Genomic DNA, 15,919 nt, shown 5'->3' with positions numbered 1-15,919 from the left:
ATCCCTTCTGCCTTATTTGACCGTAAGTCCTCCAAAGCTCTTTTAAAATCAGATTCTAATACTGGACCCCTATCTCTTCTAAATCGACTCCTGTTTCATCTTCTATCACATCAGACTAATCTTCACCCTCATAGAGGCTTTCAATGTATTCTTTCCACGTATCAGCTCTCTCCTCTGCATTTAACAGTGGAATTCCCGTTGCACCAAACGTTGTTTTGACTTTCCTGTATGCTGAGTCTGTCCTTCCGACAATCATATCTTTTTCGATGTCTTCACATTTTTCCTGCAGCCATTTCGTCTTAGCTTCCCTGCACTACCTATTTATTTCATTCCTCAGCGACTTGTATGTCTGTATTCCTGATTTTCCCGGAACGTGATTGTACTTCCTCCTTTCATCAATCAACGTAAGTATTTCTTCTGTTACCCATGTTTTCCTTCCCAACTTCTGTGATGGCCCTTTTTAGAGATGTCCATTCCTCTTCAACTGTACTGCCTACTGCGCTATTCCTTATTGGTGTATCTATAGCGTTAGAGAACTTCAAACGTATCTCGTCATTCCTTAGTACTTCCGTATCCCACTTCTTTGCGTATTGATTCTTCCTGATTAATGTCTTGAACTTCAGCCTACTCTTCATCACTACTATATTGTGATCTGAGTCTATATCTGCTCCTGGGTACGCCTTACAATCCAGTATCTGATTTCGGAATCTCTGTCTGACTATGATGTAATGTAATTGAAATCTTCCTGTATCTCCTGGCCTTTTCCAAGTATACCTCCTCCTCTTGTGATTCTTGAACAGGGTATTCGCTATTACTAGCTGAAACTTGTTACAGAACTCAATTAGTCTTTCTCCTCTTTCATTCCTTGTCCCAAGCCCATATTCTCCTGTAACCTTTTCTTCTACTCCTTCCCCTACAACTGCATTCCAGTCGCCCATGACTATTAGATTTTCGTCCCCCTTTACATACTGCATTACCCTTTCAATATCCTCATACACTTTCTCTATCTGTTCATCTTGAGCTTGCGACGTCGGCATGTATACCTGAACTATCGTTGTCGGTGTTGGTCTGCTGTCGATTCTGATTAGAACAACCCGGTCACTGAACTGTTCACAGTAACACACTTTCTGCCCTACCTTCCTATTCATAACGAATCCTACACCTGTTATACCATTTTCTGCAGCTGTTGATATTACCCGATACTCATCTGACCAGAAATCCTCGTCTTCCTCCCACTTCACTGACCCCTACAATATCTAGATTGAGCCTTTGCATTTCTATTTTCAGATTTTCTAGTTATCCTACCACGTTCAAGCTTCTGACATTCCTTGCCCCGACTCGTAGAACGTTATCCTTTCGTTGATAATTCAATCTTTTTCTCATGGTAACCTCCCCCTTGGCAGTCCCCTCCCGGAGATCCGAATGGGGGACTATTCCGGAATCTTTGGCAATGGAGAGATCATAATGATACTTCTTCAATTACAGGCCACAAGTCCTGTGGATACACGTTACGTACGGAAGGGCAAATGGCAACGGGCGGGGAGCAAGATAAATCAGCAGACCTATCTCCGCCGACACCAACCGCACCATTCAAGGTATCCAGAAGTGTTCCGCCATTTGTCTAAGGCAGGGTCGTTTCAGGAAGCAGGAAATCGTGAAGAACATACCCGAAATGTTCGGACACCAGATTTGGAGGAAAATGTGATTAACACTGTGGAAGGCGACCGCTGTGTCAGTACCTGGCAGTTGCCCTGCTGATGCACGATAAGACAGGCAACCATGTGGAACGTTCCGAATGACATTGTTACTACCTTTATGACTTACATCGTGTGCAGGGCTTGCTAACGTAAGACTTTCCACATCGGGAGTAGTTTTGTCACTGGTTTCTTCAACAGCTAATCATGACTCCGCGATTAGTGGCATCAACTTTATTCACAGATAAGGCCACCTTTACGAGGTGTGGTATCTTCAGCTTTCATAACAGTCATCTGTGGAGTAGTATGCAGTCATGGAAAGTATGGTGACAGCGAATCATCAGCATCGGTGCAGCCGGAATATGTGGGCCAGGATAATTGGCTATCATACTTCGGCAACCAGTCTTCCTTTCACATCACTTAACAGGCCGGAAGTCTCGTTATTTCTTTCGGGTGACTATGTCTCTCCTACTGGAAGAAGTGCCACAGATGACTGGAAGGGTTATGTGGCTGCTACAGGATGGTGCTTCAGCCCACTTCGCTGTTAACGTCCAGAAGCTTCTCCCCCCTCTACCCCTGTCGATGGATCGGACGAGGGGGTCCAGTTGCATAATCAGCTCATTCGATTTCTGGACATGGGACCATCTCAAAAGTATCGTATATGCAGAACCCCCTCCAGATGTGGAGACACTGGAGCAGCGTATTCATGCTGCCTTGGACACTGTTCGAATGCAGCCTGGCCGATGTGAACGCGTGAATGTGTGAATGTGTTGATGCACACGGAAACGATTTTCAACACATCCTGTAACTGTGGCTGCTTGGTACACCACATTTTAGACATCAGGTTCTGTAACAATGTACGATTGAATAAATGGTCTCTATCATGGAAATTAAGCATTTCCGGATATAATTGTAAGTTCATTACATCTTTTTTGTTTTGTATCCTCTAATCGATGAATCCCTAAAGTTGCACGGCGAAAAAAATCACCCTCTGTAGGAGCATTTTCTTGATTCTAGTACATCACTCGTCAGGTAGAATTCGAGCATGTACAAAGGAAAGAAGAAGAAGCTGGATCTCTCCTTGATCGTGTTTTTAGCAACATGCCCACAGAACTTCATATATCTGGCTACTCATACTGTAGGCCAGGAAGAAAGTTGATGGGATAGTTAAATACATGATGTGAATTTGGAGCCAGTCCGTTAACTAGGAAACTATCTCACTGGAAGAGGGTCATAATAAAAGAACATGTGACTCTGCTTAAGCAAAGGCATTCCACCGTTGCCCAGAAAATGACGATCATGGTTTTCAATGGACTTTATTTGCCTTGTAGAGAGCCACCAGTTCATCCCGAGTGCCAGAATGGTGGCTAGTGTGACGGCATTACAGTTCTGCATTCCGTGTTCGAAGCCCGATTATTATTTTTACTTTGGTTTTTCATTTCTATATTTATGCCCACATAAGATTAATACATAATTGGTTTCCAGAGTATGCTCAAATAACGTTGTCCTTAATCGTCTAATGATTGTATGTCTGGTGAACGATTTCTAAGCAAAAAGCAAAAAAATGAATTAGAAAACTATTTGACATTGTTTTCGGCGAATCTCATGTACTCTATATTGATTTATAATCAATTACAAGTGCCCAGCCGGCCGGTGTGGCTGTGCGGTTCTAGGCGCTTCAGTTTGGAACCGCGTGACCGCTACGGTCGCAGGTTCGAATCCTGCCTCGGGCATGGATGTGTGTGATGTCCTTAGGTTAGTTAGGTTTAAGTAGTTCTAAGTTTTAGGGGACTTACGACCTCAGATGTTGAGTCCCATAGTGCTGAGAGCCATTTGAACCATTTTGAACAAGTGCCCATTTTCAGTAAAGTGATACATTAAGCGTGTCTTGCCACGAAATTATTGACAGCGTGTGAATTCTCAGCAATGTTAAGGACGTTTCTTTCTCAATTAGGATTGACATGAACAAATTTTACTGTGGCCAACCTGCCTTCGCACAGTGATCGTGATACAGCAGTTACAACGTCTCTAATGTTTGAACGATCGGTGTCACACAAGGTAATCCACAAGATCTTGCTTAAGAATAAACATAAGAATGAAATATTTAAGTTAATATAAGAATTGGTATATGAATTTTAACATCACCACCTATTAATTGAGATTTAATTACTTTACTTGCAATTAATATGAACGATAATTTCGGATTATGAACTTCGTTTATACTGAAATGAAAAGCAATAGCGGCAATGTTGAATAAAACTGGATCCTCTTTCGTTAAATGACTGACTTAATTCTGAAAGTAGCAACGGTCCACAGTTTTGGTTAGGAGAGCAAATCTTTTGGTAAAATCTGTTACTGACGGTGAATTTAAACATGTTTCCTTTTGGAAATTAAAATTAAACTGATTATCGGATTTCATAATACTGAAATGATTGCAAGTTCTGTCGTATTTCACAAACAAAAGACTGTTGTTGTTGTGGTTTCAGTCCTGAGACTGGTTTGATGCAGCTCTCCATGCTACTCTATCCTGTGCAAGTATCTTCATCTCCCAGTACATACTGCAACCTACATCCTTATGAATCTGCTTAGTGTATTCATCTCTTGGTCTCCCTCTACGATTTTTACCCTCCACTCTGCCCTCCAATACTAAATTGGTGATCCCTTGATGCCTCAACACATGTCCTACCAACCGATCCCTTCTTCTAGTCAAGTTGTTCCACAAACTTCTCTTCTCCCCAATTCTATTCAATACCTCCTCATTAGTTATGTGATCTATCCATCTAATCTTCAGATTTCTTCTGTAGCACCACATTTCGAAAGTTTCTATTCTCTTCTTGTCCAAACTATTTATCGTCCATGTTTCCATTCCGTACATGGCTACACTCCATACAAATACTTTATCCATACAGTAAAGCTGCATGCCCTCGGGAAAAAATTACGGCCGTAGTTTCCCCTTGCTTTCAGCCGTTCGCAGTACCAGCACAGCAAGGCAGTTTTGATTAGTGTTACAAGGCCTGATCAGTCAATCATCCAGACTGTTGCCCCTGCAACTACTGAAAAGGCTGCTGCCCCTCTTCAGGAACCATACGTTTGTCTGGCCTCTCAACAGATAGCCTCCGTTGTGGTTGCACCTACGGTACGGCTATCTGTGTCACTGAGGCACGCAAGCCTCCCCACCACGGCAAGGTCTATGGTTCATGGGGGGGGGGGGGGGGGGGGAGAACAAAAGACTAGGGCTCATGAAATGTCGCACGCGAACGATAATGCCCAAAAGAAATGCTTCCGTACTTAAGAAAACACATGAAATCATAAATCAGCAAAGGAAGGACTGGTTTGTAGATGAAATATGGTTAAACTATAACAGTATATTTTAAAGAAATAAAAGCCAGCTTACACTATTCCGCACAGCTTAACATTTAAAACAAAAGATCCCTATATGAAACGTGCTATATTCAGATGCATGCACTTGATATTGTGATATTTAACAACAGTTCCATTTATAAATAATTAAGTAATAGTCGAAGAAATATCTCCTGTGGCCATTTTATTGAATCCGCAGAATTGCGTAACGTGAATCACTCCAACAGAGAGAGAAAAGCACAATGGCAAAAAGAAAAGAGCAAAAGATCGAAGCAAAAAAGAAAGGAGAGTGTGCCCTGGTTCCACCACCATTTTTACTAACTACACATTATAGTCGTTATATAATTATCGATATATTACCCAGAGGTCTCTGGTATTGTCATTACATTATTTTTGGTAAATTTCGTATAAAATTTGGGGCGTTATAGAATGATATATGAATGCTATAAGAATTTTTACAAAAACTGTAAGCGCTAAAAATAATATACACTTACAATATCAAAAATCTAATCTACGATTAGTAAAACCGAGCTTTAATTTTACAATTAATACAAGAACCTTTGCTCCCTAACTTGATAAGAAACTTTCTTGTACTAACCTTCAATGGCCATGGGTAGATAAATGAAAAACAAAATAAAATAAAAATGGTAATCTAGTTTCGAACACGGGGAGCGCAGGTAATCAGCTGGGACGGTAGCTATTGTACCACCATTTCTACCTAACTTTCAGTGCGCTGAGAGGCCGCTACAATTTCGACTAAAACATTGAACGTCGTTTCCTCAGAACCGGTTTTGCGTCTACGTATAACCCGAGAAACATGTGCGCTTATTTTTACTCGCCTTCCACTGAGCGAAGTTTCTGGGAAATTGGGTTACGGCACAGGCTGTGTTCTCCTCGTAAGCACAGTGGAAAATAAACTACCTCCGCAGTGTCTGGGCTTACAAGCTGAGGGTAAATAGGTTATTGGCATGAAGAAGATGAAGCTGAAGAAGAAAAATACAGAGAACCTAACGAACAGAATAATTAAATCAGTTCAAACTAGTCTACAGTGTTTGAAGCCAGCCAATAATCTCACATCAGTCAAGAAAGTAGCTCTTAAAATAGCTTCATAAGTTGCTTCGAAGGAAAATTCGCTCGAAAGAAGGTGATTATTGTCTCTCCAAAACAGGTGTAATATTGCTTCTCATTCCAATATTTGCTCCAGTGTATGCATTCGGAGGATTCGTTGGAGTACACTTCTCATCAGAAAAGGAATCCTGTATAACTTTCAAGGAGATGATAGACAAGAGATACCACTTCAGCTGCTACAGCTTCATTGTATAGCAACGGGAATGAAATAAACTTAGTGTCGGTTTACTTTGCTCATAGGGAGACCAAGACGAAAGAAATTGAGAAAGTGCGGTAAAGCATCCAAATACTGTACTGGGCTATCCTACCTCTTACCGTCTGTTGTGGGGCTCAGACTAAGAGAACAGTGTCAGGAAGATGATAGCGGATACTGACGACTGTAGCGGAACTAGCAACTGGGGTTTTGGTGCCGGATTGAGAGCCAAGTGCAAATTTCTAAAACCATTTACGTAGACTCGACAAATCGAACCAAATACTCCCAGAAGCCGTGTGATCCCAGTTACCGTTGACAACTATATTCATCATTTAAGAGATTAGAGTTCTAAACAACAAAAGTAAAATATCAACTGCAACTTCACTAGTTCAATCTGCAACAACAATAGCTCAAGAACAACAACTAATCGGTTCATTGAATATATTTTCATGCAAATAAAATACTGTCTCTCAGCTTGAATAAGTAGCTCAAAATAATCGGATTAATGCTTCGAACAAGTTTAGTTACATATTATCAGTCTCTTAACGCTACTTAAAATGTTACTAAAATTCACGAGAACAGTCAGCATCATTAGCAACTACAGCATAAAATATCAAAAACACAAATCGGTTTCATACCGTGTTACTTATTAGGCACCAAGTGGGAAGGGTTGCAAAATGTGGAGTAACTAGAATTAAGGTTGAACGTGCTGTGCAGTTTAGAGAAATCTACCTGCTGGCCAACAGCAAATAAACTGTTTCAATAAAATTTTAACCCACTGGCCAACAGGGATGCAAATTTAGTTACATTGAGATCTGTATCTCCACAGCCGCGTGGTGAATTACGCAGTTTATCGCAAGTTCCAGTTCGCTGATTAAAGCAGAAAAAATTACCTTCACATGTAATCAGCTACCTAACCAACATCGGGCGCTACAAGACACAAGAGCTCCCTAGTTATCCGAAGTTCTCCAGCGCACAGGAACTGGAGCAAATCGACATCGATCCAAAGCAACTTTTTGTTATCAAGTCTAGCGATTCAGCATGTGGCACGGACTTCCTGAGACCCTCTTTCAATCCAGGGAATGTCTACTGTCGAGTAACTGATCCGAGAAGGAAGACCGGTGAAGGGTCCCCAGTCTTTGGGGCGCTCCATGAGGTTACATGGATTTTGTTCACAGCCCTTGCTCAAATCGGCAGCGGGAATTTTGAGTGCTATGGGGCTCGTGACGTGGTAGTTCCGTCTCAATCAGAAAGTCCCCATTCCGCTAGGCCCTCTGGTCCGGTGGGGGGACGGTAGGAGGGGGGAGGGGGGGAAGCGGGAAGGATGGCCAGTATTGACAACTGCAGATAACAATTATGCTAAGACTCCAAGAGACACAAAAAAAGGATATACATTGAGGTGACAGAAGTCGCGGGATACCACTCCTAATATCCCGCTGTAGTGCAGTTGCTCCACTCAATAAGGCGTTGGAGGCACGTGCAGAAATTTTGAGCCAGGTTGCCTCTATAGCCGTCCATAATTGCGAAACCGTTATTGATGCATGATTTTGGGCACGGAGTGACCTATCGATTGTGTCCCATAAATGTTGATGGGATTCATGTCATGTGATGGATGGTCCGTATCATTCATTCCAATTGTCCAGAATGTTCTTCGTACCATATAAGAACATTTGTTGCTTGAAATCCAGCTAACGTTTTACAGTCAGATCCCAGTAGCCGGTGAAACCTTGTTTGAAATTTATTTTTATTTAGGTAATGCCTTACAAAATTATAGTTTACAAAGACAAGCATTAAATCAATGCAGTGTCAAAATGAAAATTGCACCTGTGTGAAGTGATGGTATTTTCACTATCAGCGTTGTTGGGCACCTCGTACCGAAGTGTATCTTTCCACGATTCTTCCAGCTGGGTCGGATTTGGGCAGCTAAATTTCACCGCAATGTCCTAGCGGACTCTTTCGTCGTACGCCCCTTTGATTTCTGCTGTTGTTTCACGTAGTGTTGTTTGTCTGTTAGCTGTGATAACTCTCGGCTCACTCTTGACACTGTGCATCTCGGAACATTGAATTCCCAAACGATTTGCAAAATGGAATGGCTCATGCGTCTTGCACCAACAAATATTCCGCTTTCCAAGTCTGTTAATTCCCGTAGTCGGGCCATAATTCAGTAGGAAACCTTTTCACATGGATCACCTAACATAATCTCATGTTGCGTGTGCAGCACCTCCCTCTAGGATTAGCAGGAAACAAATGCACACTGAATCTGCGCCTGGTGTGAGGACAGTTGAATAAGGCAACCGTCGTCACGAAGCAGAGCATCTACGACAATCACACAACTTTAGGCAGGAGTTTCCCGAAGACTTCATCCACCCCTATATTCACGGCGCCTGACTCACACCCGGCCTCCAGGCTTACGCGAGGTCGGCCATCTGCCATCATCGTGCCTGCACACCATCTTCTCATTGGTGAGCTTTAATTTTTTCGACTGCTCTTCCAACTCGTTCGTATTTGGAGAGCATCCATCTGTTGCGAAAGGAGATCGTTGAGTGACCACGAGTTTCACAGAGGCCTATTCTGATTGAAGACAAATATCACAGCAGCGGAGGTCTGGTTGTGGGCCTCGTGCACTCCTGTATTAAATGCACATTCTAATAACCGTCGTCACGAAGCAGAGCATCTACGACAATCATACAAATTTAGGCAGGTCAGCATGACGATAAATCAGAGCGCCGCACAAACTACGACTAACGCGCTCAGCAAAAGGGTGGATTAGGAAAGGATGGGCTATTATTGATTGGCAAATCCCTGCCTCAGAACAGAATTTTCGGAAAGCAGACGAAGTAAAAATAGGAGCGCTGTATGTGGTTAGCATCCTTCAGGACCCGCAGGTACCGAATATCGTCTCAAACCCTTAAAAACACGCAAATGTGTGCACACATGAATATACGTCGGTTGACCTCACTCGAACGTGGTAACGGACGCACATAATCCACGTATATCCTCTCCATCGGTTGGGAGACTACCTCCGACGCCAATAATACTTGCCGAGCCCACAACACTGTCTTTCTTATACCACAAACCTTACAACCTGCCAGCATACTCCTAATCTCTTTATCCACGGCTTTCGAAACAAAATTCGCCCTGATCATTCTGGTCTTGATAACCCCCAGAAAACCTCAACATGCATCTCATGGCTGTGTTTCTGTCACTCCATCGCTGAGTGACACAACCCTATTCCCACGGCCACCCCGAATGGAAAAGCACACAAAGTTCCGTTTTAAGATACACCGTTTAACCATGCTTCCCCACTCAAATAGCTGTTTCGGTTGACATAACTCTGTATCGATGTCCAGTTTCACGTCTACGTCCTTAAATGCCGATTTTAACGTGAGACACATGATAATCAGGCGTACTTGATCCCTCATCGGCAACAACATTCTTTGTACCGCACATGTGGTTCAAATGGTTCAAATGGCTCTGAGCACTATGGGACTCAACTGCTGTGGTCATAAGTCCCCTAGAACTTAGAACTACTTAAACCTAACTAACCTAAGGACATCACACACATCCATGCCCGAGGCAGGATTCGAACCTGCGACCGTAGCGGTCGTGCGGTTCCAGACTGTAGCGCCTTTAACCGCTCGGCCACTCCGGCCGGCCACCGCACATGTGATTAACTTTGAGCTGAAATGCTGAATATCGCACCTCGAAATACGACCCGTTCTTCTGGCCTAGCCAAGACAAACCTAAAGTGCCTAACTGTTCGTCTCCAACAGGAATAGATCGTGTCTGAAATTAACCCTAAACTTCTCGGTTGTAGGTATAAGGGCCAGGGCCTCGAGCTCGTAAACCGACTACTTCAGGAGCACAAAGCGCCCTTGTAGGGTACGTGATCGGCAGCCTCCCCCGTCCGTCCCTTTGTAGGGGAACAGGGGTGACTCCAGCCATCCAAGCGTCGGTTTGCGTAATAAACTCTTCCTTAAAATCAGCCACTGCCCTGCTGGAGCGCTTGCCGAGACTGCATTCAGCCTATCAAATGCGGGTGGCTGTAACGGACCCCACTGTAACTTCTATCCCTTGTTTCTAAAATCTTTCAGCGGAGCTGCAAGCTTCTCATGGTTTAGCACTAAGTTGCGAAAATTTTTGACATCCCAATAATGCAGGCCATTCCCTTATTAATTTTCGGAGACATACACCAACATAAGGCCCATGTCCGCCTTGGTCAATCCCAACCCCTGGTTTTGAAACCAAATGTCAAAAAAAAAAAAAAACACCTTCCGCTCTGCAAACTTAGAATGAGATTTTCACTCTGCAGCGGAGTGTGCGCTGATATGAAACTTCCTGGCAGACTGGCAGATTAAAACTGTGTGTGGGACCGAGACTCGAACTCGGGACCTTTGCCTTTCGCGGGCAAGTGTTCTGCCAACTGAGCAACCCAAACTCCTCACAGCTTTACTTCCAAACTTTACATAAGCTCTCCTGCGAACTTAGTTTTCGAAGGCTTCACGGTTACAACAACATCGTGGTCACGCCGCAGTTTATTTCATATTATTCAGGTGTTCATCCAACTGCTCGCTAAAACTTACTGAGTTATCGAAACAGTGTTAAATGCACCAGTATCTCAGCCCAGAAAGAACCCTGTCCAAAATTCTCGACAAAACATCCACTCCAATTGAAAGTCCAAACGGAACTATTATACCGATAGAGATAACAGTCGGTGGTGAACGCCGTGACAGGCTTCAATGCTTCGGTCAGCGAAATCTGACAAAATTCTTGGTTACGGTCAAGTGTGATGAGCAGCTTCGCCTTTCGGAACCGACAGAAACACGAATGGAGTTCCGGCGAGGTTATCAACTGTAGCATCACCTCCTTTTTTAACAGCCTATAGTCAACGACTGGACGCACACCGTCTTGACCATTTCGCACAACAAAAATAGAAGACAGGACTTGGATGACTCCTTCTCCCAAAATCTCGTCGATAGAAGCCTTCAGCTGTTGCGGGGGGCAATCGGTATGACGGAAGCCTAGCCTGGACGTCGTCAGTTCTGTTTTGTACTCTTCACCTCTCAGCTCCGCCAAACGATGCGACAAAGGACTACAGAACAAACTCGCTACGGAACTAACTCGCTACAGAACTAACTCGCTACAGAACTAATTCGCTACAGAACTAACTCGCTACAGAACTAACTGGCAACAGAACTAACTCGCTACAGAACTAACTCGCTACAGAACTAACTCGCTACAGAACTCCCCAAGACGCCGACCCTGCTATGGTATTTAATGATCTATATTATACAGTCTCCCCTTGCTCCACCTTGCATGACCATTCTCGTTCGATTATCAACCTTCCTTCCCACTAGAGGTCTGCAAAATGATTAGGTGTGACGCCCCTCATCAAAACCGGAATAAATTTTTCTTGCTTGCACTTGTGAACATTCCCGACGTGTCGAATGAAATCAACTCCGAATTCGTGGGAACTGACAAGTTCCATACTACTCGAACCCTGATCTTCCAGGTGGCGTCGCGAATACGGACCTTGAGGGTGATTTCGCAAAACAACTGCATCTCCCAGGAATTTGCCACCCTGACGGCCCCCGACTTTACCACGAAAACTCAAGAAGTTTGCGTGCCTCAAGACTCGCCAAGTATCAATCTTCAGTAAATAAAATCAATGAACTTCCCGAACCCAAAAGAGCACACACCAGCTCCTCGTTAAAGCTCCTGCACACATATAGAACACCGAATTTGGATGTTACCAAAATGCTCCAATCAAGAACACCACGGGTAACGCTTTGCCCCTTATAGTACATACTGATCCGATTTCTTGGCTGGAATAACTGTTTGGCAACTGACCTTTCTCCTGGCACCTGTAGCATCTGACCTCAGACCAACGTGGTCTATCTGTCTCGCTCTTCACGTACGTCTGCCGTCCTAGTCATGTCTTTATGGTGAGCCGCCTCCACCCCTCTGAATAACTTATCTAATAGTCAAAAACGCGCTGTGCGCTCACAAAAGCTAATTAGAGCACTATCACCTGGGCGCATCGCCTCTAATTTACTGGCCACGATCACCTGCCCTTGAAAACCCAAGCTCACACTCTTCACCGCATTTTTACTCTGGTTTTGAAAAACTCGCTGTTAGCATTAAACTTCACGTCAATGATCGTTCTGAGTTGAATACTCCGATTTCCATCAGCTCACCATCGGACGTGGTCACTGCTTGGAGGGTTGACCGTCTAGGCAAGCCGGCTGCTGGTGACAATCTTCCCTTCGCCTTTATGGCGGAAGGCACAGGCAGGGTGCTGGTGTAAATCTCTGATCACCAGTTTTTGTACCGTTGTCCTGGCTTAAGTACCAAATCTCTCTGCTGTATCTCAAGGTGAGTGGGCATGGAATACTGTTGATGGTGATCTGCCCAACGGATGGGGATATTAAGCTCGTCGATAGGTGCAAGCTATGTGCCAGCACTCTGTTTCACACACCCCTATCAACTCCAACACCGGCGCTACACTACACCGAACAGACTCACTCCTACAAGCTAATTCACACTTCGCCAAGATGAGGTGCCCTCGGGAGCGGAGGAAGGAAAAACCTTTCCAACGAGGGGACTAAACTGCCCTTCGGGTTCCCCCAGCCACTCCTTCCGTACGAACCTACTTTATTAAGCCTCACATGGCAGGTAGAGGCAAAAATCCTCAGATTTTGTCATGTACTCACAATTCTCACACGTGATGCAGGGGCCAAACGTGGTACCTGGGGTAAGGAATGCAATAATGCATTGCTGCAACCAAGGACGTACAAACTTCACATATGGTGTAGTTCAGAAGAAAATTACAAGTACATAAACGTCAAGAGACAGGAAGGAAAGTGAAGCGACTGCTACAAAATGAGAAAAATGTGCCCTTTTTTGAACTGCTGTGTCAACCTTAATAAGACATAACCTTTTACAACCAAGTACAACAAATTAAACATACACTCGTACGTAGAGTTTGGAATAAGAACAGCACAAAAGCGTTTTGAACAAGTTTTTGGATAACTGCTGATTCAGATGAACAATTCATTAACGAGTATGTCGAGGAAGGTAACCGTAAGAGAACTGTTTCAGAACCCAGCAGACACCTGTTATCTGGGACGAAGTAGTGCCCCAGCGATCGAAAATATACATTACCGCATGGGTCCTTCTTGAGCACAGAATATGAGGATCCATCTATGTGTTCTTTTTAATAATATCTAGAAGAAGAGGGCTGATATTCCCGTCGACAGGAAGACACGGTAAACCACCAAAACCCCGTATAAGGCTATAACGCACCTGAGTTGCGCACGGAGAGTGCTGGAAACGATGTTGAAATACGGATCTGAATGGTAATATGAGCACCACAAACCTATTTCCAAAAACAAATTTTGGATTTAGGAGAAACTGAACTGAAGAGATGCTGCGGCTCGCGTTGGTGCTGATTGTACGTTTCCGCCCTCTATTGCAGGCCAGACGGTATCGTTTAATTGGCATGGTTGCGGTTGTTTGTCTTCTTGTGTTGACTGGCACCACTCCGTTTCGCTAGCGTTGCCAGTCTGCCAGTTGGAGCAGCGGCGGTTATCGATTTGTAGTAACTGTGGTCCTATCCTTGGGGCGACGTGGTTGTTTTTTCGGGTCGTGTGAGTGTGCCAGTCCGGTGGGGACTCAGGAGGTGCGGGGTCCGCGAAGTGAAAGAACACGCTGGATCCTCTGGCGGTACGCATGGACTGCCGGATGGAAGGGCTGTGGTCACGAGGGTGCTCGACCTCACCATAGACCTGATCCAGCAAGTCTCAAGATGAGTGCATTTCAATCCAAGTAGAGAAAGCGCCACTGTGATATTTCGCGATTCTCCAGTGACTTGGTTCCGTGTTGCTGCTCGTAGTGTCACCGAGGCGAAGAGGAGCGAGTGGAGTGCTTTCTACTGTGGTGGTAGTGGTGTTAGTGGTTCACTCTTCGGTCTGGGCGCTCTAAACACAGTATTCCGGGGACGTAGTGCAAACCGCCGGTTCCGGCTTTGGCGTGTTGATCCATTCTTGCATTTGGTTTACTGGAAGTCAGGTAGCTTCAGCAAGATTATCATTAGCCATTTGTCAGACTGCCACTAGTCTGAGTTACCATCTTGTGAAGTGAGTACAGTTCTTGGCTGCCTATCTCATCCCTCGCGAAAGTGATTGTAGCCGGACCTTCTCAGAGGTCGAGATTACTGGAGCACTGTCTGTGGCCACTTGTGTTACAAAGTTTACCGTCATCTTATTTCACCCGTTTGGTGATCAGCTGCTTGTTTTTTTTAATTAACCTTTGCTATTGTATTTGCTGTTTTAAAGCAGGTTTCTAAATCGTTTATATTATTGTCGTTCCTGGTGTGTAAGGCCTTCAGCTGTGATTGTAGTCACCTGCCTTAAAATTCTAATTTGCTATTTGTATTTACGTAGTAAGCCTTTAGAATCTTAATTACTGTCAATCCTGGCTTCCGACGCCTTCTGCTCTGTTTGTGGCCACTTGCCTTTAATATTTCAATACCTGTAATTTGTAAGTTGCAACGAGTTTTAAACAATTCTTAATTTATTGCCATTCCTGGGGTGTAAGGCCTTCTGCCCATATCGCAGTTACTTGTTTTTAAAACATTATCTGTTATGCCTGTATTATAATGGTGATTTGCTAAAATATAGCTCACTGAAAACACTATTATTTGCAGTTGTTTATTCCTTCATTAATAACGTGTGGTATTTTATTTATTGTTGAGTCTGGAATTACTGGCTTAAAATAAATTCTGTGTGACTGTAAAAGACAACCAAAGTAACTGATTACGGCCCCGTCAAAAATCTTAACCGAATCCTGCCATTCCTTAACTACCAGGTCTCATGAACATAAATAAAATTACAGTTACCAGATAATTTTGTGCTGCAACAGTTATGTAACTGCTGTTTTTACAAACATAATTAACGCGGGTATTAAGGTCACATTAACGACACTGCCAGCCCAAATACTGAGACAGAATATTCCGGGGAGCTTCGTGAGCAAATTTATCCACGTACTTACCCATCGACCACTAAGAAGTAGAAGTAGTTATGACTCGCCGAGGATGATAAGTGCAGGTACATCCTAGGTATCACCATTGCTTTTCAAAAAATTTACGATTCAGCTTTGATAGTTTGCCACAGAATATAATAGTTTCATAATTTGCAGGTGACCTGCATGTTTACTCCTGGTGCCCTGCAGAAGAAGGATCAGCCGCTGTCTAGAATATACAAGCATATGGCAAAGAATATTACCTAGCATGTTCCGGTTCTACTCTTCCCCAGACACAGTGTCCTTCCCACGGAGCATAAGCCGTGCAAACAACTAGTTAAGACGGTATTAAAACATCATGGACTTTATATCTACCACAAACGTCGGAGGAAGACACAATAGAAGCTGTCGCAAGCTGCGAAGGCTGCGTTAATACTAGCATACTGCATCCCAGTCCTGATGTTAAGTATCTGATGTTCTCATATCTGCTACTTCTCATTGCTTTTGTCTTCCTTCGATTTAT

General features: G+C 43.8%; 1 protein-coding gene across 1 annotated transcript in view; it reads left to right on the top strand.

Moving 5' to 3' along the window:
- Positions 1-15,663, top strand: part of LOC124799162 (odorant receptor coreceptor-like) — a 110,012-nt gene extending 94,349 nt beyond the window's left edge. Inside the window, exon 6 of the mRNA XM_047262701.1 lies at positions 15,574-15,663. Coding sequence (XP_047118657.1) covers positions 15,574-15,663 — 90 coding nt within the window. The remainder of the gene's footprint in view (positions 1-15,573) is intronic.
- The last annotated feature ends 256 nt before the right edge of the window (positions 15,664-15,919 follow it).

Source organism: Schistocerca piceifrons, chromosome 5, assembly GCF_021461385.2.
Source record: "Schistocerca piceifrons isolate TAMUIC-IGC-003096 chromosome 5, iqSchPice1.1, whole genome shotgun sequence".
In the NCBI taxonomy this organism is placed as follows: domain Eukaryota; kingdom Metazoa; phylum Arthropoda; class Insecta; order Orthoptera; family Acrididae; genus Schistocerca; species Schistocerca piceifrons.
The sequence above is the reverse complement of the archived record's forward strand: the minus strand, read 5'-3'. Positions and strand labels throughout refer to the sequence as shown.